The 21,288-nt window shown below is 43.4% G+C and overlaps 2 protein-coding genes across 5 annotated transcripts in view; one reads left to right on the top strand and one right to left on the bottom strand.

The window, feature by feature from the left end:
* ADGRE1 (adhesion G protein-coupled receptor E1) overlaps positions 1-13,091 on the top strand; it is a 58,710-nt gene extending 45,619 nt beyond the window's left edge. For 2 of the 3 annotated variants that reach the window (XM_073017050.1, XM_073017049.1), the window contains 5 exons: positions 1,409-1,475; positions 4,447-4,538; positions 7,873-8,041; positions 8,157-8,261; positions 12,062-13,091. In XM_073017050.1, coding sequence (XP_072873151.1) covers positions 1,409-1,475; positions 4,447-4,538; positions 7,873-8,041; positions 8,157-8,261; positions 12,062-12,067 — 439 coding nt within the window. In that variant the 3' untranslated portion in view covers positions 12,068-13,091. Of the gene's footprint in view, positions 1-1,408; positions 1,476-4,446; positions 4,539-7,872; positions 8,042-8,156; positions 8,262-12,061 lie in introns of those variants that run through there. The other variant, XR_012093257.1, reaches the window with a different exon arrangement.
* Positions 13,092-17,016: 3,925 nt separating this feature from the next.
* The window catches only part of LOC103234345 (putative adhesion G protein-coupled receptor E4P), a 45,885-nt gene continuing 41,613 nt past the window's right edge, over positions 17,017-21,288 (bottom strand). The window contains exons 16-17 of one of the 2 annotated variants that reach the window (XM_037994377.2): positions 20,131-20,226; positions 17,017-18,880 (exon numbers count right to left, since the gene is read on the bottom strand). In XM_037994377.2, coding sequence (XP_037850305.2) covers positions 18,755-18,880; positions 20,131-20,226 — 222 coding nt within the window. In that variant the 3' untranslated portion in view covers positions 17,017-18,754. Of the gene's footprint in view, positions 18,881-19,646; positions 20,227-21,288 lie in introns of those variants that run through there. The other variant, XM_073017048.1, reaches the window with a different exon arrangement.

The raw sequence follows: 21,288 nt of genomic DNA, 5'->3' as shown, positions 1-21,288 counted from the left end.
AAAGAGGCAATCCTTGCTTCCTCCCTCCAACCCTCCCTCACTCCCTCCTTCCTCCCCTCTTCTTCTCTCCGTATCTCCCTCCCCTCTTCCTTCCTTCCTTCCTCCCTTCCTCCTTTCCCTTCCTTCCTTCCTTCCCTTCCCTCCCTGCTTCCCTTCCCTTCCTCTCTTCCTCCCTTCCTCCTTTCCCTTTCTTCCCTTCATTCCCTTCCTCCCTCCCCCCTTCCTTTCCCTCCCTCCTTCCTTTCCCTCCCTCTCTTCCTCCCTTCCTCATTTCCCTTTCTTCCCTTCCTTCTCTTCCTCCCTTCCTTCCTTCCCTCCCTCCCTCCCTCCCTCCCTTCCTCCTTTCCCTTTCTTCCCTTCCTTCCCTTCCTCCCTTCCTCCCTCCCTCTTTTCCTCCCTTCCTTCCCTTCCCTCCCTCCCTCCTTCCCTTCCTTCCTCCTTCCCTCCCTCCCTTCCTTCCTTCCTTCCTTCAAATAAACAATTATGAAATATCTTGTCTATGCTAGGCTTTGCTCTAAGTGCTGAGTATTCAGAGATGAACAAACATCCAAGGCTCAAATTCTCATGAAATTCGTGGTCTAGTAGTGGAAGACTATTTGCAATTACACAATCAATTAAACAAGGTAACTTATGATAGCGATAGCTGCTGTTTTAAGAATGCAGTGAGCTCTGCTAGATGGATACCAGGAGTAGAGACAGGATGCCCGATCTAAGGATAGTCAGGAGTGGCTTCTCAGAGGAGGTGACATTTGAGCTGAGACTTATTTATTTATTTATTTATTTATTTGTTTGTTATTTATTTATTTTGAGACAGAGTTTTCCTCTTGTCACCCAGGCTGGAGTGCAGTGGCGTGATCTTGGCTCACTGCAACCTCCATCTCCCGGGTTCAAGCAATTCTCCTGCCTCAGCCTCCCAAGTAGCTGGGATTACAGGCGCCCACCACCACGCCCAGCTAATTGTTGTATTTTTAGTAGAGATGGGGTTTCATCATGTTGGCCAGGCTGGTCTCAAACTCCTGACCTCAGGTGATTCACCTGCCTCAGCCTCCCAAAGTGCTGGGATTACAGGCGTGAGCCACCGCGCCCGGCCTGAGCTGAGATTTAAATGACAAGGTATACCAGTGGAGAGTTCTGCATAGAGGGAAACAGGATTAGGAAGTTGTGAATTGCGAAATGAGCTCAACCTCAGGCACCAGGTAAACATTTCAGGTACATTTGCCCAGGAAGAAGGTTTCAAAGAGGAAGCACGGTGATCTAAAGGAAGCTGAACTGCAACCGGGACCATCCTGAGTGTCATCTGAGTCTCACCTCCCAGTATTCTCCTCCACTAGGGCATTCGTTGGGGCAGGGTTAACTGTAAGGTCCGGACTCTGAGACGAGCACTGACTCCTCCTATTTCTCTCCATAGCTGCTGGCTGAATACAGAGACGGGGTTCATCTGGAGTTTCTTGGGGCCAGTTTGCACAGTCATAGCGGTAAGCAAATACGACAACAGCCTGGCGAAGTGTGTTCTGGAGGAGGAGCAAGGAGACCTGCGAGATCTGGAATTTCCAGGGACGTGTGCAGCTGAGAGGGTCACTTATTCCCGTCAGGAGTTCCCTTTTCCAGGCCGGGCGCAGTGGCTCACACCTGTAATCCCAGCGCTTTGGGAGGCCGAGGTGGGCGGATCACGGGGTCAGGCGATTGAGACCATCCTGGCTAACATGGTGAAACCATGTCTCTACTAAAAATACAAAAAATTAGCCAGCTGTGGTGGCGGGCACCTGTAGTCCCAGCTACTCGGGAGGCTGAGGCAGGAAAATGGTGTGAACCCGGGAGGTGGAGCTTGCAGTGAGCTGAGATCGTGCCACTGCACTCCAGCCTGGGCGACAGAGCGAGACTCCGTCTCAAAAAAAAAAAAAAAAAAAAAAAAAACAAAAAATTAGCCGGGTGTGGTGGCGAGCACCTGTAATCCCAGCTACTCAGGAGGCTGAGGCAGGAGAATTGCTTGAATCCAGGAGACACAGAGGTTGCAGCGAGCTGAGATCGTGCCACTGCACTCCAGCCTGGGTGACAGAGCTAGACTCCATCTAAAAAAAAAGAAAAGAAAATGGCAGCTCCTTCTTCCCTTTTCTTTGTAAACCATGTGGACAGTAAGGAGAAGACAACATGGTGCCAGCCAAGTAAAGACTCCATTTGCATAATAAAAGATCAGGGTGGGTGGCCAGCTTCCTCGTGCTCTATGTAAATGTCACACTGGGTCCAGCCAATATCCCCTCAAGCCAGGCTATAAAATCCAGTGCACTTTGCGGTGGGCCGGAAGTCCCATTCAGGAGGCCCTCTCTCTTGCAAGACACAGAGGTCTAGTCTCCTTTCTCTTTCTTTTGCCTATTAAACTTCTGCTCTTAAACTCACTCCTCGTGGGTGTCAGTGCCTTGATTTCCTTAGCATGAGGCAATGAACCTCCGGTATTATTACCCCCGGACAACAACTCCACCTCAGAGAGACTCATGGACCTGTGCACAAGATGGATACAATTATGGTCCCTCCCAGGCGTATTTGCCTTTCAGAAGGAAAAACAAGATTCGCGAATCAAAGAAATTACTCTCGGACTTAAAAATCTCAAGAATGAAATATTGAAAAGGAGAACTCTTTTTTTTTTTTTTTGAGACTGAGTTTCACTCTTGTTGCCTAGGCTGGAGTGCAATGGTGCGATCTCAGCTCACCAAAGCCTCTGCCCCCCTGGTTCAAGCAATTCTCTCCTGTCTCAGCCTCCTGGGTAGCTGGGATTACAGGCGAGCACCACCACGCCCAGCTAATTTTGTATTTTTAGTAGAGATGGGGTTTCTCCATGTTGGTAGGCTCACTGCAACCTCTGCCTCCTGGTTTCAAGCTATTATTCCGCCTCAGCCTCCCGGGTAGCTGGGATTACAGGCGCGTACCACCACACCTGGCTAATTTTATATTTTTAATAGAGATGGGTTTTCACCATGTTGGCCAAGCTGGTCTCGAACTCCTGACCTCAGGTAGTTTGCCTGCCTCAGCCTCCCCAAGTGCTGGGATTACAGGCACGTGCCACTATGACCAGCTAAGTTTTGTATTTTTAGTAGAGATGGGGTTTCACCACGTTGCGAGGCTCTCTACTAAAAAATACGAAAAAATTAGCCAGGCGTGGTGGCAGGCACTGATGGTCCCAGCTACTCAGGAGGCTGAGGCAGGAAAATCATTTGAACCCAGGAGGGGGAGGTTGCAGTGAGCCGAGATAACGCCACTGCACTGCAGCCTGGGTGACAGAGTGAGACTGTCTCAAAAAAAAAAAAAAAAGAATGCCAGTCAAATTTCAGTCATATTAGATTAGGGTCTGCCCTAATGAGTTCATCTTAACTTGATTATTTCTGTAAAGATTCTATGTCCAAATAAGGGCATATTCTGAGATCTTGGGATTTAGGGGTTCAACACACCTTTTTCTGGAGACACAATTCAACTAAAACTGGGTACGACCAACCTGAAACAATTTTAAATAAATGCCTCATCTAACAGCTTCCTAGACTACGAAGGTAGTGTAAAATTGGACTCCCAATCCATGGAAGGCCAGAGCTGGGGTTCTTTTCTCTCCCCTCCTCCTTCTCCTCCTCTTTGTCCTCCTCTTCCTCATCTTCCTCCTCCTCCTCCTTGTCCTCATCCTTTTCTTTTTCTTTTTCTTTTTTTTTTTGAGACAGGGTCTTACTCTGTTGCCCAGGCTGGAGTGCAGTGGTGCAATCATGGTTCACCGCAGCCTCAACCTTTTGGGCTCAATCGATCCTCCTGCCTCAGCCTCCCAAGTAGCTGGAACTACAGATGTGTGCCACCATGTGGCCAAGGCTGGTCTTGAACTCCTGGGCTCAAGCCATCCTCCCACCTCAGCCCCTCAAAGTGCTGGGATTACAGGTGTGAGCCTTGGCAGCCGGCCCTCATCCTCTTCCTTACCCCTCCCTTCCCCTGCTTCCCCTACTCTGTCTCTCTCCTCTCTTTTCTTTTCTCTTTGTTCTTCACTAAGATCCAAAGCCTAGACAGAACAGTTACCTTGTTTCCTCTGTTGGCCAGAATTTTCTTTTGTTTTCTTTTCTTTTTTTCTTTCTTTTTTTTTTTTTTTGAGATGGAATCTCACTCTGTTGCCTAGGCTGGCACAGTCCCAGCTCACTGCAAGCTCCGCTGCCCAGGTTCACACCATTCTCCTGCCTCAGCCTCCCGAGTAGCTGGGACTATAGGCGTGTGCCACCATGCCTGGCTAACTTTTTGTATTTTTAGTGGAGATGGGGTTTCACTGTGTTCGCCAGGACGGTCTTGATCTCCCAACATCATGATTTGCCCGCCTCGGCCTCCCAAAGTGCTGGGATTACATACGTGAGCCACCTACGCCCAGCCCAGAGTTCTGGCCCTTGTCCATTTGTATATCCAGCCTCTCTGTCCTTCTGCTTGACTTTGCAGATCAACTTCATCCTCCTGACCTGGACCTTGTGGATCCTGAGGCAGCGGCTTTCCAGTGTCAATGCCGAAGTCTCAACGCTAAAAGACACCAGGTACAGCCCTCTTTCATCTCTCCTCCTCTTTTAATTTCCTCTTCCTTCTTCCCAGAAAAGTTCTTTGAGCACTTTTTGTGTGCTGGGTCCTATGCCCAAGACAGAGGTGATGAGGTCTGTTTAGCATATCACACCACCTAGATCTGGAGGCTTAGAGTCCAGCTCCCCGTCTCTACTAAAAATACAAAAAAAAAAAAAAATTAGCTGGACATGGTGGCAGGTGCCTGTAGTTCCAGCTACTCGGGAGGCTGAGGCAGGAGAATGGTCTGAACCCGGGAGGCAGAGCTTGCAGTGAGCCGAGATCACACCACTGCACTCCAGCCTGGGCGACAGAGCAAGACTCCGTCTCAGAAGAAAAAAAAAAAAAATTCCAGCTCAACTATTTACGAGCTGTGTGACCTTAGGCAAGTTACATAACTTCTCAGAAGCCCATTTGCCTCACCTACAGAATGGGGATATTAATATTGCTTATTTTAGGTGCCTTACAAAGCGTTTAGCACAGTTACCAGGAACAGTGGGTGTTTCATATATTACAACTATTAATAAACTTTCTAACTTTTCCCTGTGCATGCTTATATGTGCATATTTACAAGAAACTGAATCATAGTATTTGGTTTTTTATGTTTTTTTTTTTTTCCTCTCAAGAATGTCCTGACGATTTCTGACTTAGTTAGATATTATTCTACAATATGATTTTCTTGCACAGCATTTCAGCGTAAATTTGTAGCACATTGTATTGAAGTCATACCATATTCATGGACACTTAATTTGCTTCTGTGTGTTATCAGTTTTGTTTTGTTCTCTGTAAAAACAATACTGCTTTGAGCACCCTTGTAGGTAAATCCTTCCACACCGTGGTTATTTAATTACAACACAAAACATGAAACTACCTAAATCCAACTGCCTAAAGGGTAGGTTGGATTGTAATGCTTCTAGTATGTGCGTCATAAATTGATTTTCATTTGTTTCCAATGATGAGAATATAACTATTTACTTGCAACATTGTCAACACTGGAGTTTATTGTTTTTGATGTATTTTTTGCTGATTTAATGTGTGAAATATTCTATCTCATTATTTTTGTTACACATATTTTATATTAGGGATTTAGGACTTCTTAAGTATTTTTATAGATCAATTGTGTTTCCTAACTTCCTCACTCAACTACTGTTCATTTCAAGAAACTTCAGCAACCATCGTCTAGGTTTTACTGTCAGTAACCTAATAACATTCTTTGCTTCTGTTTTCTTCAGTATCCAATCCCTTATCCATTTTAAATATGTTTGAAAAGTTAGTACAAAAGTCAAAAAGGAGGCCAGGCATGGTGGCTCACGCCTGTAATCCCAGCACTTTGGGAGGCTGAGGCCGGCGGATCATGAGGTCAGGAGATCAAGACCATTGTGGCTAACATGGTGAAACCCTGTCTCTACTAAAAATACAAAAAATCAGCCGGGTGCGGTGGTGGGCACTTGTAGTCCCAGCTACTCGGGAGACTGAGGCAGGAGGAGGGCGTGAACCCAGGAGGCGGAGACTGCAGTGAGCAGAGATCACGCCATTGCACTCCAGCCTGAGCGACAGAGCGAGAATCTGTCTCAAAAAAAAAAAAAAAAAAAAAAAGGCAAAAAGGTAAAACAAAGTTAATACATACACATGGCAGAAAATTTAAGCAATAAATCTCACATCAGATGAAATTCACTATTTTAACCATTTTAAAGCATGTAACTCAGTGGCTCTTAGTACATTCACGGTGTTGCGCCCTGACCACCACTATCTAGTGATCTAGTGGCAGATCTTTTTTTTTTTTTTTCAAAAAGAATCTCACTCTTACCCAAGCTAGAGGGCAGTGGCATGGTCCTGGTTCATTGCAACCTCTGCCTCCCAGGTTCAAGCGATTCTCCTGCCTCAGCTTCCTGAGTAGCTGGGATTACAGGCATCTACGCCCAGACTCTTTTTTTTTTAACTTGCAAGATTCATCCATGTTCGGTCATATTCCAATACGTCATTCCGTTTCATGGCTGAATAAGATTCCATTAAATAAATATACCACATTTTGTGTATCCATTGTTGGATACTTGCATTGCTTCCACTGGAGGGAGAGGAGACTGGGAAACAATCAGTATGGGGTTTCTTTAGGAGCTGATAAAAATGCCTTGCTATGGCCGGGTGCAGTGGCTCATGCCTGTAATCCCAGCACTTTGGGAGGCCAAGGTGGGTGGATCACGATGTCGGGAGTTTGAGACCAGCCTGGCCAAGATGGTGAAACTCCGTCTCTACTAAAAATACAAAAATTAGCCAGGTGTGGTGGTGGATGCCTGCAATCTTAGCTACTTGGGAGGCTGAGGCAGGAGAATTGCTTGAACCTGGGAGACGGAGGTTGCAGTGAGCCAAGATCGCGCCACTGCACTGCAGCCTGGGCGACAGAGGGAGATTCTATCTTTCAAAAAAAAAAAAAAAAAAAAAAAAAAGCCTTGGTACTATATAGTGGTGATGGTTGCACAACACTGGGATAAAATGGTGAATTTTATGTTAGGTGAATTTGACCTAAATAAAAAGAAAGGCATCACAGTATTTCATACTATGATTTCATCACTCATTTAACATGTCCCGATTTTTTTGGACCCATGGGTTTTTCTTCCCTTTTATTACTACAAACAAAAATTCACCAAATCCATGTGTGCACAGTGTCCATGTATATTGAAGACCGATTGCATTTTTTTTTTTTTTTTTTTTTTTGAAACGGAGTTTTACTCTTATCACCCAGGCTAGAGTACAATGGCATGATCTCGGCTCACTGCCACTTCCACCTCCTGGGTTCAAGTGATTCTCCTGCCTCAGCCTCCCAAGTAGTTGGGACTACAGGCATCCACCACCATGCCCAGCTAATTTTTGTATTTTTAGTAGAGACGGGTTTTCACCATGTGAGCCAGGGTGGTCTCAAACTCCTGTCCTCAGGTGATCCACCCACCTCGGCCTCCCAAAGTGCTGGGATTACAGGCACCCAACACCACGCCCAGCTAACTTTTGTATTTTTAGTAGAGACGGGTTTCACCATGTTGGCCAGGCTGGTCTCAAATTTCTGTCCTCAGGTGACCCACCCACCTCGGCCTCCCAAAGTGCTGGGATTACAGGCTTGAGCCACTGCACCCAGCCTGATTGCATTTTAAATGTCTATAGGATTTGATTTTCCCACACCTAAGCTTGGAGACCCCACCCTACATATGTCTGCACCCAGGTGGCAAATTGCACAGTGGCCACCTCAGACCATTCCTGGAAGCGTGGCCTACAAGGACAATAGCCACCTCCCAGAGCCTTACACACTGTACATCTCCTCCCCAGGTTACTGACCTTCAAGGCCTTTGCCCAGCTCTTCATCCTGGGCTGCTCCTGGGTGCTGGGCATTTTTCAGATTGGACCTGTGGCAGGTGTCATGGCCTACCTATTCACCGTCATTAACAGCCTGCAAGGGGCCTTCATCTTCCTCATCCACTGTCTGCTTAACCGCCAGGTATGTAGCTGCTGCCCTCCCCATCCCCTCTCCCCACCCCACCCCCAGCATCCCTCCACCCAACATCCCTGTCCCTGGACCATTTCCCTGCATCTGGATGTGCCTCCTTCTCCAGGTACGAGAAGAATACAAGAGGTGGATCACTGGGAAGATGAAGCCCAGCTCCCAGTCCCAGACTTCAAGCATCTTGCTGTCCTCCATGCCATCCACTTCCAAGACGGTGAGAGACTGCATGCTCCCTGCGGGTGCTGGTCAAGGGAGGTGCCGGCCACTTGGTGACACTCAGCTCTGCCACGTGTTGGGTACTGAATGGGAGCTGAGGGTGCTCACCCTAGTTAGCTCATGGATGAAGTGTGGAGTTGAAGACTGGGAATTTATATGTATATATCAGCAGACACACACACATTATCTATCTGTCTATCATCTATCTATGTATCATCTATCTGTCACCTATTTATATATCTGTCATCTATCTATCATCTATCTATCTATCATCTATCATCTATCTATCATCTATCATCTATCTATCATCTATCTATCTATCATCTATCTGTCACCTATTTATCTATCTGTCACCTATCTATCATCTATCTATCTATCATCTATCATCTATCTATCTATCATCTATCTGTCACCTATTTATCTATCTGTCATCTATCTATCATCTATCTATCTATCATCTATCATCTATCTATCATCTATCTATCTATCATCTATCATCTATCTATCATCTATCTATCTATCATCTATCATCTATCTATCATCTATCTATCATCTATCTGTCACCTATTTATCTATCTGTCATCTATCTATCATCTATCATCTATCTATGTATCATCTATCTGTCACCTATTTATCTATCTGTCATCTATCCATCATCTATCTATCTATCATCTATCTGTCACCTATTTATCTATCTGTCATCTATCTATCAATCATCTATCATCTATCATCTATCATCTATCTGTCACCTATTTATCTATCTGTCATCTATCTATCATCTATCATCTATCATCTATCTATCATCTATCATCTATCATCTATCTGTCACCTATTTATCTATCTGTCATCTATCCATCATCTATCTATCTATCATCTATCATCTATCATCTATCTATGTATCATCTATCTGTCACCTATTTATCTATCTGTCATCTATCTATCATCTATCTGTCACCTATTTATCTATCTGTCATCTATCTATCATCTATCTATCTATCATCTATCATCTATCTATCATCTATCTATCTATCATCTATCATCTATCTATCTATCATCTATCATCTATCTATGTATCATCTATCTGTCACCTATTTATCTATCTGTCATCTATCTATCATCTATCTATCTATCATCTATCATCTATCATCTATCTATCTATCATCTATCTGTCACCTATTTATCTATCTGTCATCTATCCATCATCTATCTATCTATCATCTATCATCTATCTATGTATCATCTATCTGTCACCTATTTATCTATCTGTCATCTATCTATCATCTATCTATCTATCATCTATCATCTATCATCTATCTATCTATCATCTATCATCTATCTATGTATCATCTATCTGTCACCTATTTATCTATCTGTCATCTATCCATCATCTATCTATCTATCATCTATCATCTATCTATCATCTATCTATGTATCATCTATCTGTCACCTATTTATCTATCTGTCATCTATCTATCATCTATCTATCTATCATCTATCATCTATCTATCATCTATCTATGTATCATCTATCTGTCACCTATTTATCTATCTGTCATCTATCCATCATCTATCTATCTATCATCTATCATCTATCTATCATCTATCTATGTATCATCTATCTGTCACCTATTTATCTATCTGTCATCTATCCATCATCTATCTATCTATCATCTATCATCTATCTATCATCTATCTATCATCTATCTGTCACCTATTTATCTATCTGTCATCTATCTATCATCTATCTATCTATCATCTATCATCTATCTATCATCTATCTATCTATCATCTATCATCTATCTATCATCTATCTATCTATCTATCTATCTATCATCTATCATCTATCTATCTATCATCTATCTATCTATCATCTGTCTATCTATCTATCATCTATCATCTATCTATCTATCATCTATCTGTCATCCCTCTATCATCTATCTATTTAAATAAAATTTCAAGAATAAATAAGACATGTATAATTTATAACAGAAGATTTACATAGATGCATTTGTATACGAATTATGTAACATATATTAAACATAATACATATTTTATGTATTGTTTATAAAGTAAATTTATATACATTTACTATGTACATATAATGTATATTATATACATATAAATGTAAGATGTAAGTTTAAATACAGATATTGGCTGGGCACGGTGGCTCACGTCTGACATCCCAGCACTTTGGGAGGCCGAGGTGGGCAGATTACCTGAGGTCAGGAGTTTGAGACCAGCCTGGCCAACATGGTGAAAACCCCCATCTCTACTAAAAATACAAAATTAGCCAGGCGTGGTGGCAGGCACCTGTAATCCCAGCTGCTCGTGAGGCCGAGGCAGGAGAATGGCTTGAACCCAGGAGGTGGAGGTTGCAGGGAGCAGAGATTGCGCCATTGCACTCCAGCCCAGGCAAAAAGAGTGAAACTCCATCTCAAAACAAAATTAATTAAATAAATATAGATATCTTCACATATATATTTATATAGAGAAATTTTTATGTATTATGGATAGCGTATTTATATATGCAGATTTTCAGGAGTATCGAAATATTAGAATGAATATGCAAATGGAGGCAAAGTTGATTTTCCCACTAGAATGTCTTATTTTTTTTCAACAATGTTTTCCATGCCCCTGAAATGCTGTCTAGCACACAGTAAGTTCTTGGTGAATATTTCCTGAGTAAATAATAATTCAATAACTTAGTTTCCTCACTGATAAAATGGGGATAATGGTAATCCTTACCTTGGAAGGTTGTACTAAATATTAGATGAACTGGTATGCAATGGGGTTGGAAGAGTGCCTAGGACGTAGCAGGATCTCAGTGTTAAGCCTTGCAAAAGTCCAGTGAGGTAGGTATCATTGGTCTGTTTTCATTATGAGGAAACTGAATGTCATCAAGGTTAAGTTTGGTGATTTCAGAATAAGCCACAGGAATCCCCTACTGGAAAAATTGTCCAAATCACGGATGACATATTCTCTTGGTAGTAAGTTTTTAAACATAATACGGTTTGCTATAGTTTTAATGAAAAAGACAGTATAGGTATAGAACATTTTAGAAAACAGTTGTATGCATTGAAAACAAATAAAATTAAAATGTCCCATTATCCTACCACATAAAGAGCCCAGTGAGTCATATTTTTGGATGCAAGCACCTTAGATCCAGTGGCTTAATTAAATAGGGAATGATTTTCCTTGCAAGAAGAGAAGTCCAGAGTTAGGTGTTGGTAATATTGCTGGTGTTGCTGGTTCTATGCTTAGTGGTGTTGTAAAAGCTCTAAACTAAGAATCTAGGTTTTCCCATTTTCCATTCCACCATCAGCATGTTGACATTTTATTGTATTTTCATGGTTGCAATACGGTTGCCACAGCTCCAGACATCATGACTATGTTCCAGTCAAGAAGAAGAGGGATGGGCAGGACCAGAAAGCCCTTCTTTCATGTCTCTGTCTTTAACAGTAAAGAAAAACTCAGAAAATTCTCAGATTTCCCTTTACCTGGTTGGTCAGAAGTGTATCACGTGACCACTCATATGGGCAAAAAAATCCGAACCAACAGCTGTTTGACTTTCTGAAGTCCAACATGGGCGCTATCAATGCTGAGGAGGTGGAGAATGGCTTTTGGGTTTTCCAGCTGTGCCTGTCACACTAGGGACAATCGCATTTATCATTTTAATGTGTATCCTTCTAGTCTTTGTTACTGTATTTTTAATACTCCTGCCCCTGTAGACATGACCCTTGGAATCACGTTTGCATTAATCCCGCTGCAGACTCTGAAGAAATTCTTTTCTCTCTCACAGGGTTAAAGCCCTTTCTTGCTTTCAAATATGCTATGGAGCAACAGTTGAGGACAGTAGTTTCCTGCAGGAGCCTACCCTGAAATCTTCTCTTCGCAGCTTGACATGGAAATGAGGATCCCACCAGCCCCAGAACTCTCTGGGGAAGAATGTTTGGGGCCATCTTCCCAGGGTTGTATGCACTGATGAGAATCAGGGGTTTCTGCTCCAAATGATCATTTTATCTTCTGTGCTCTGCAACTCCTTGAGTTCCAAAGTTTTTGAGAACAGACCCCAATTCAATGGCATGACCAAGAACATCTGGCGACCGTTTTGTTTTCTCCCACCCTCGTTGGTGCATGGTTCTAAGCATGCCCCGCTAGCGCCTATCACAGGCCGGACGCAGAGGACCTCTCAATAAATGATTTGTCAGCCGGTCAATCCCAGCGCTTTGGGAGGCCGAGGCGGGTGGATCACAAGGTCAGGAGATCGAGACCATCCTGGCTAACATGGTGAAACCCTGTCTCTACTAAAAAATAGAAAAATTAGCCGGGCATGGTGGTGGCGCCTGTAGTCCCAGCTACTCGGGAGGCTGAGGCAGGAGAATGGCGTGAACCTGGGAGGTGGAGCTGCAGTAAGCCAAGATCGCGCCACCGCACTCCAGCCTGGGTGACAGAGCGAGACTCTGTCTCAAAAACAAAATAAGAATAAAAATAAAAAATAAATGATTTGTTGCCTGACTGATTTACCCTAGGACAAAGACTCTTCGTGATTTTAAAGAAATGGTCAGTAAAACTATAATAAGAGTCCCAGGGAACCAAGATGGTGCATAGACAGATAAGCTACTTTGGCACAAACATTTAAAAAGAATTATGTTGGTAAGTAGGGGGACATTTGATGTAGCAGAACTCTAACGCTTCCTGGAGGGTTGAAGCACTTGATGACAACACCCTTTGGAAAGTGCTTTGGTTTTCTGGGGTCCTTCAGGTAACCAAGACCTCCCTTTTTTCTAGAAACTATCTAATGACTTGGCTAGGATTTAGGATTTGCTCTGTCACAGTTATCTCTACCCATCCTTAATTTTTTTTTTTTTTTTTGACAAGAGTCTCACTCTGTTGCCCAAACCAGAGTGTAGTGGCATGATCTTGGCTCACTGCAACCTCTGCCTCCCGGATGCAAACGATTCTCCTGCCTCAGCCTCCCGAGTATCTGGGATCACAGGCAACTACCACCACACCTGGCTAATTTTTGTGTTTTTAGTAGAGACGGGGTTTCATCATGTTGACCAGGCTGGTCTTGAACTCCTGACCTCAGGTGATCTGCCCACCTCGGCCTCCCAAAGTGCTGGGATTACAGGCATGAGCCACTGCGCCCAGCCAATTATTATTATTATTTAGTGACAGATCTCACTCTTTCACCCAGGCTGCAGTGCAGTCGGCACAGTCATAGCTCACTATGCTTCAAAATCCTGCACTCAAGTGATCCTTCCACCTCAGCCTAGTAGCTGGAGCTACAGGTGCCCACTACTATGCCTGGCTAATTTTTATTTTTTATTTATTTATTTATTTATTTATTTATTTTTTTTTTGAGATGGAGTCTCGCTCTGTCGCCCGGGCGGGAGTGCAGTGGCCGGATCTCGGCTCACTGCAAGCTCCGCCTCCCGGGTTCACGCCATTCTCCTGCCTCAGCCTCCCGTGTAGCTGGGACTACAGGCGCCCGCCACTTCGTATGCCTGGCTAATTTTTAAAAAAAGTTTTATAGAAATGGGATCGAGGGGTGGTCTCATTATGTTACCCAGGCTGTACTCGAACTCCTGAGCTCAAGCAGTCCTCCTGCTTCAGCCTCTCAAAATGCTGGGATTACAGGCATGAGCCACTGCACCTAGCCCCAAATATTTTAAAACTTCTTTTTTTTTCTTTTTTTGAAGGTCTTCATGGTAATCTGGGGTGTTCATGTGTCATAAAGTATTTAATCCCAGTTTGTATCATTTCTAAATTTTCAGCACTATAAACAATACTGTAATGAATATCTTTGAGCTAAAATTTTAACACTCTACTATGTAAGTGCCTTTAAAATTAGCAGTAGGTTATAAGTGGGAAGAAATTTATATGTTCCCCTTAGTGTTTGATTAAAACAAACATTTTTCACTGTACAAAAGCTGCCAAAACTTTCCCAAACTGTAAAAAATAAACCATTACAGGCCGGGCATGGTGGTTCATGCTTGTAATCCTAGCACTTTGGGAGGCTGAGGTGGGTGAATGACTTGAGCCCAGGAGTTCAAGATCAGCCTGGGCAACATGGCAAAACCCCGTTTCTACCCAAAATACAAACATTAGCCAGTCTCATAACCGGTCTCTAAATAAATAAATAGATAAAAATTTAAAATAAAATAAATGTAAAAGTAGCCATTAGAAATATAGTAATTTGGATAGGCGCGGTGGCTCACGCCTGTAATTCCAGCACTTCAGGAGGCCGAGGTGGGAAGATCACGAGGTCAGGAGATCGAGACCATCCTGGCTAACACGGTGAAACCCCGTCCCTACTAAAAATACAAAAAAGTAGCCGGGCGTGGTGGCAGGCACCTGTAGTCCCAGCTACTCAGGAGGCTGAGGTAGGAGAATGGCATGAACCCAGGAGGCAGAGCTTGCAGTGAGCCGAGACTGCACCACTGCACTCCAGCCTGTGTGACAGAGCGAGACCCTGTCTCAAAAAAATATATATATACACACACACACACACACACGTATATACATATATATATGTATATATATGGAGCATGAGTCATACCTCAGAGTTGGTCTCACTTTGAGTCAAGGGCCCCAGCCTTGTTTATGCCTGTGTCAGTCAATTATTGGCTATGTTGCCCCGACAATGGTAGGGCCGTGTGTCACCTCCCAGATGGAGCACTTCCTGTTCAGCTGAAGCCAACTTCCTGGAGAAGGGGATGGGGGCAGAAAAGGAAATTAGGAAGCGGCTACTCTGTAGCCCAGGCTGCAGTGCAGTGGCACGATCTTGACTCACTGCAGCCTCTGCCTCCTGGGTTCAAGCAATCCTCCCACCTCAGCCTCCTGAATAGCTGGGATTACAAACGTGAGCCACTGCACCCAGCTAATTTTTTTTGTATTTTTAGTAGAGACAGGATTTCACCATGTTGGCCAGGCTGGCTTCGAACTCCTGGTCTCAAGTGATCTACCCACCTCAGTCTCCCAAAGTGCTAGGATTACAGGTGTAAGGCACCGCACTCCCCCTCTGGAGGCATTTTTGATTGTCATGACTGGTGGGGAAGTGTCACTGGCACCTACTGAATACAGGCCAATCTGCTTCTAAACACCCTACAATGCAAAGAATGACCCCTTACAAATAAGAAATTATCAGCCGGCATGATGGCTCACACCTGTAATCCCAGCACTTTGGGAGGCTGAGGCAGGCAGATCACAAGGTCAAGAGATTGAGACCATCCTGGCCAACATGGTAAAACCCTCTCTCTACTAAAAATACAAAAATTAGCCAGGCATGGTGGCGTGTGCCTGTAGTCCCAGCTATTCAGCAGGAGGCTGAGGCAGGAGAATCTCTTGGGAGGCGGAGGTTGCAGTGAGCCAAGATTGCGCCACTGTACTCCAGCCTGGGCAACAGAGTGAGACTCCATTTGAAATAAATACATAAATAATTATTCAGCCCAAAATATCAATAGTGTAGAATTTGAGATATAATGATTAGGTGGAGGCCAAGAATATTTAACGTATCATCTCTGCCATTCTTGCCTTCACAAATTTTATAATTCAGGGAGGCATGATTTACACACACACACAACATCATTTGTGAAACAGCACACCACGTGGAGGGGTAAGTCATGTCGTACAGGCCTGAATAAATTGAGTTTAAAAGATGGACTTACTTGGCCAGGTGCAGTGGCTCACACCTGTAATCCCAGCACTTTAGGAGGCTGACAGGCTGACGCGGGTGGATCACGAGGTCAGGAGTTCAAGACCAACCTGGCCAACATGGTGAAACTCTGTCTCTACTAAAAATAGAAAAATTAGCTGGGCATGCTGGCACATGCCTGTAGTCCCAGATACTCTGGAGCCTGAGGCAGGAGAATTGCTTGAACCCGGAAGGCGTACGTTGCAGTGAGCCGAGATGGTGTCATTGCACTCCAGCCTAGCCACACAGCAAGACTCCATCTCAAAAAATAAAAAAGAAAAAAAGATGGATTTATTTGAAAGCCTGAATAAGAAATTGATTTTGAAGGAAGCAGAAGCCGGACTGGCTCTTAAAAAGAGTGGAAAAGAATGAGAGAGGCAGGAAAGAAAGGAGCCTACCGGGCACGGTGGCTCACGCCTGTAATCTCAGCACTTTGAGAGGCTGAGGCAGGTGGATCACCTCAGGTCAGGAGTTCGAGATCAGCCTGGCCAACATGGAGAAACTCCATCTCTACTAAAAATACAAAATTAGCTGGGTGGGCATGGTGGTGTATGCCTGTAATCCAAGGTACTCGGGAGGCTGAGGCAGGAGAATCACTTGAACCTGGGAGGCATAGGTTGCGGTGAGCCGAGATTGCGCCATTGCACTCCAGCCTGGGCAGCAAGAGTGAAACTCCACAAAAACAAAACAAAAAAAAAACAAGAGAGAAAGAAAGAAAAGAAAAGAGAGAGAGAGAGAGAGAGAAGAAAAGAAAAGAAAAGAAAAGAAAAAGATGGAAGGAAGGAAGGAAGGAGAAAGAGAGAGAGAGAGGGAGGGAAGGAAGGAAGGAAGGAAGGAAGGAAGGAAGGAAGGAAGGAAGGAAGGAAGGAAGGAAGGAAGGAAGCCTTCAAGTTGGAAGGGAGGGAAAATGGCCAATAGAGGAGTCTGAATTCAGACCTGCAGCACCTACAATACATGGCTTATTTTTTCTGTCTTTCTTCAACCGCCAAGGACCAGAGAGCAATAGCAACATGAGTAGGAATTTGGCGCAAGGGTTTGTCAGCTGCCCAGGAAGATCGCATTTTATGCAGCCTTTATTCATGTAAATTTGAAATTATGCAAAACAAAAAGTTGCGCAGCATGCACACATTTTGCAACCATGTGAATATCCCTACATTTTTTCTTTTCCAGAGGAATTACATGACTTCAAAGCCAGCAGGTGGAGTGGATGTACACTACTCTGTTTACATCGATGGAGGAGACATTTGCGTTAATTAAGCAGAAAAGTCCTCAACCCTTTGTCTGCAACCCCAAAAGAAGACCTCACATGATTTTCTTTTTTTTTTCTTTTTCTTTTTTTTTTTTTTTTAAGACAGAGTATCATGGCCTCCCAGGCTGGAATGCAGTGGTGCAATCATAGCTCACTACAGCCTCGAATTCCTGGGGCTCAAGCAATCCTACTGCCTCAGCCTCCTGTGTAGTGGGGATTACAGGAACGCACCACTATGCTTAGCTAATTTCATAAATTGTTTGTAGATATGGGGTTTCACTGTGTTTTCCAGGGCGTCTCAAACTCCTGGCCTCAAGCAATCCTCCTACCTCAGCCTCCCAAAGTGCTGGGATTACAGGCATGAGCCACCGCACCTGGTTTGAAATTTCTTCAAATAAATGATGATGATTCTTGCCTATTTTAACATTGTCATTAGCATTTAAAATCTTTTTGGAGCTATTCTGTCATAACAATCATCTACACATTTATTAATGTGCTGAAACCCATACCTAAAACCCAGTAACCTTGCAAAAGTAATTAGAAATGGTAAAATGAAAAAATGAGTCTGAATGCCCCACAGTTTTTGTTTCTGGACATTTGTACTGCGATATGTTCAAGAAGACACTAAGAAAACAAAATGATCTTTAATCCATGTGTACATGCAGGTTCGAGAAGTCTCAGGCAGGCCGGGCTCGGTGGCTCACGCCTGTAATCCCAGCACTTTGGGAGGCCAAGGTGGGTGGATCTCCTGAGGTCAGGAGTTCAAGACTAGCCTGGTCAACAATGGTGAAACCCTGTCTCTACTAAAAATACAAAAAATGAGCCAGGTGTTGTGGCAGCCGCCTGTAATCCCAGCTACTCAGGAGGCTGAGGCAGGAGAATCTCTTGAACCCAGGAAGCGGAGGTTGCAGTGAACCGAGATGGCACCACTGCATTCCAGCCTGGGCAACAAGTGCAAAACTCTGTCCAAAAAAAAAAAAAAAAAAAACAGTCTCAGGCAAAGAAAATGGAGAAAATGCCAGTGTCTTGGACAAAAGAGCCTGTCCAATGACAATGCGCCCCTAAGCTGAAATGATGATACCTTTTTGTATTGCGAAATGCAACACCCTCTTTAATATTGAACCGCATGGAAATTGCTGAATTATGTGAATGTGGAGTGACGATGTAAGATCTTTGGGAGCATAAAATACAGCAGAGAGGCCAGAAAGGGAACTATGAGCTGAATCCAGATTCCAGTTAGTGATTTTCTGGCAAGGCGGCAGTAGCTGCAAGAAGAAAATCCACTTCTCCCGCCCACCATCTTTAAAATGCATCCTTCAGACACTTCATTGCATGTGCCACACTATTGGACTCCGGATCTAAGAATTCTCCCAAATGTCTTGTTCTTTCTATGAAGATAAAAAGCCAAAATAGGTGAGTGAGCCTGGACTTTTCACAGGAAAGCTAGAAATAGTAGCATTTGTCCAATCTGTGTGTGACCACAGGGGCGCCGTAGACAAACGGAAAGCAGTGATAACTTCCGGGTCATTGCCATGGCATTTGCCAGGTCAGTTCATCTTTAGCCAATCAACAGAGACAAGATGAACCTGTGGCTGTGGTTGCTTGCTTGAAACTGCAGATGATGATGGAGTGTCTCCTTTATGAATGAATTCTGAGGACTTCCCCACTTCTTCCTACTTAGGGGAAAGATAATAAGGAGAAAAGGTGAAAGAGAATGTAATACCTCAGAAATTAACTAAAACTTCTAACCTGCCCGGAGATGACAAGCTAGGATTTCTGTAAGGTCCAAAGCTCAATATCTGACATTACAACTTCCCACCCTCCTCCAAAAAAGCTCCACCATCTAATAATGGTTATTTTATTTTATCTTTTCACAAACATTTGCAGGGGCTTCGTGTGGTGCCAGGCAGCCTTCTACGTGCTTATTTGACATCATTTAATCCTCACGATGAGAGGTGCTACCCTAGCTAAGAAGCTCTCTGTCCCAAATAAAGCTCATATCTTTGCAACAGCTCCATGGTCTTAGCATTTAGGCTGCCCTCTAGGGGCAAACCCAGTTTCATGAGTCACAGCACTCAGGAATCTGCGGTTTCTGACCAAAAGTCTCTTTCTAGTCCTCCAAATCTAGATAATTTCACAAACCAGAGGTCGTTTTTATCATACACAGCCTTCAAATTTTTGGTCAAGTGCCAACTTCTTGTAGTCACCTTATTTAAAACTGGAATCCTCCCACCCTGTCATTCCTGGCTGCTCTCCATTGCTCTATTTTTTTCTGAAGCATTTATCACTTTGTAACATATCATAAAATTCACTTTTTGAGGTCTGTTGTCAGTCCCCTCACCCAACTAGAATGTTAGCGCTGTGAGGTCAAGGACTACTGTCAATGTGTCCACTGATGGTTCTCCGGCACCTAAACAGTGCCGGACAATAAATATTTGTTAAATGAGTGTAGTTAATAAATTTTTTAAAATGTTAAATATCCTTTGGATATTTGTTGAAGGAAGAAATGAAAAGAGAGAGGAAGAGAAGGAGGGAGGGATAGAAAGAATGGATCAGAGAGTCAGAAAAGAGAGAGAAGGAGGAAGGGAGTGACAAAGAGAGATAGTGAAAAAGAGAGTGAGAAAGAAATAAAATGTAAGGAAGGAAAGGGAAACCAGGAGTGAGGGAGAGAAAGAGACTGAGAGAGAGCAAGAAAAAAAGAGAGAAAAAGAAGGAAAGAAGGAAAGAAGGAAGCAAGGAAAGAAGAAAGAAAGGAAGGAAGGAAGGGTTGGTTCTGGTTTTGGTCTCAATACCCAGAAACTTCAGCTGCATAATACAGGAACCTAATGCAATTTCTCTTTTCTTTCAGATCAAAGAACCAGGAAGCTTCCAGAGGCATGAGATGTTGGGTTCCAATAAGGAACTCAGAAAGGGCTGATCTTACCGTTTTGGTTTGGGTAGTAGAGCGAGACATCTCAGTGCTTTCAGTTTCTACTCCTTTCCTCATCCCACTAAACCATTTTTTGTATTCCATTCGCACCTGGAAATTTGAGTAGAGAGGTCCATGTTACATCCAGGGCTCAGTTTAGGAGAAAGAATCCTAAAATGGGAGGTTAAAGATAAAGACACCAAGCCCTACTCTCTTTCTAGTTTTCCATATAATCTTGGCCATGCTTATGTTGATTCATTTTATTTAAACTCAAACTTCTCAGTTGTAAAAAAGGTGTGTATTAAATATCAGTCACTATAGGACTCAGTAGATGATGATGATGATGATGATGGTGATGAAGGTGACTGTTGGTGGTGGTGGTAATGAAGGTAATTAAGATGATGATGGTGATGATGAAGGTGATGGTAATGGTGATGACGGTGATGATGAAGGTGATAAAGGTAATGAAATTGATGATGGTGAAGGGGATGGTAATGGTGATGATGGTGAGGGTGATGATAATGAAGATGATGATAATGAAGGTGATAGTGATGATAATGGTGAAAGGTGATGATGATGAAGTTGATGATAATGGAATGGACAATGGTAAAAGTAATGGTGATGATGGTGATGATGATGAAAATGATCATGATGAAGGTGATGATGGTGATGATGAAGGTGATGGTAGTGAAGGTGATGATGAAGGTCATGGTGACGGTGGTGATAGTGATGCTGATGAAAGTAATGTGAAGGTGATGATGATGAAGGTGATGGTAATGGTGATGATGGTGATGGTGATGATCATGAAGATGGTGATGAAGGTGATGGTGAAAGTGATGATAAAGGTGGTGGTGATGCTAGTGATGATGATAAGGGTGATATTGAAGGTTATGGTAATGGTGATGATGGTGATGGTGATAATAGTAAAGATGATGAAGGTGTGATAAAGGTAATGAAGGTGGTGATGGTGAAGGTGATTATGATAAAGATGATAATGGTGGTAATGATAAAAGTGACTATGGTGATGATGGTTAGATGATAATGGTGGGAGTGTTGGTGATTATATGATGGTGAAGGTCACCATTTGTTGAACACTAACTATATTCAATACACTGTATATGCAATATATCATTTAATTCTTACATAAATGGAGTGAGAAAGACATTTCTCCTA

Source organism: Chlorocebus sabaeus, chromosome 6, assembly GCF_047675955.1.
Source record: "Chlorocebus sabaeus isolate Y175 chromosome 6, mChlSab1.0.hap1, whole genome shotgun sequence".
Taxonomy (NCBI): Eukaryota; Metazoa; Chordata; class Mammalia; order Primates; family Cercopithecidae; genus Chlorocebus; species Chlorocebus sabaeus.
This window is presented reverse-complemented; position numbering and strand designations above follow the sequence as displayed.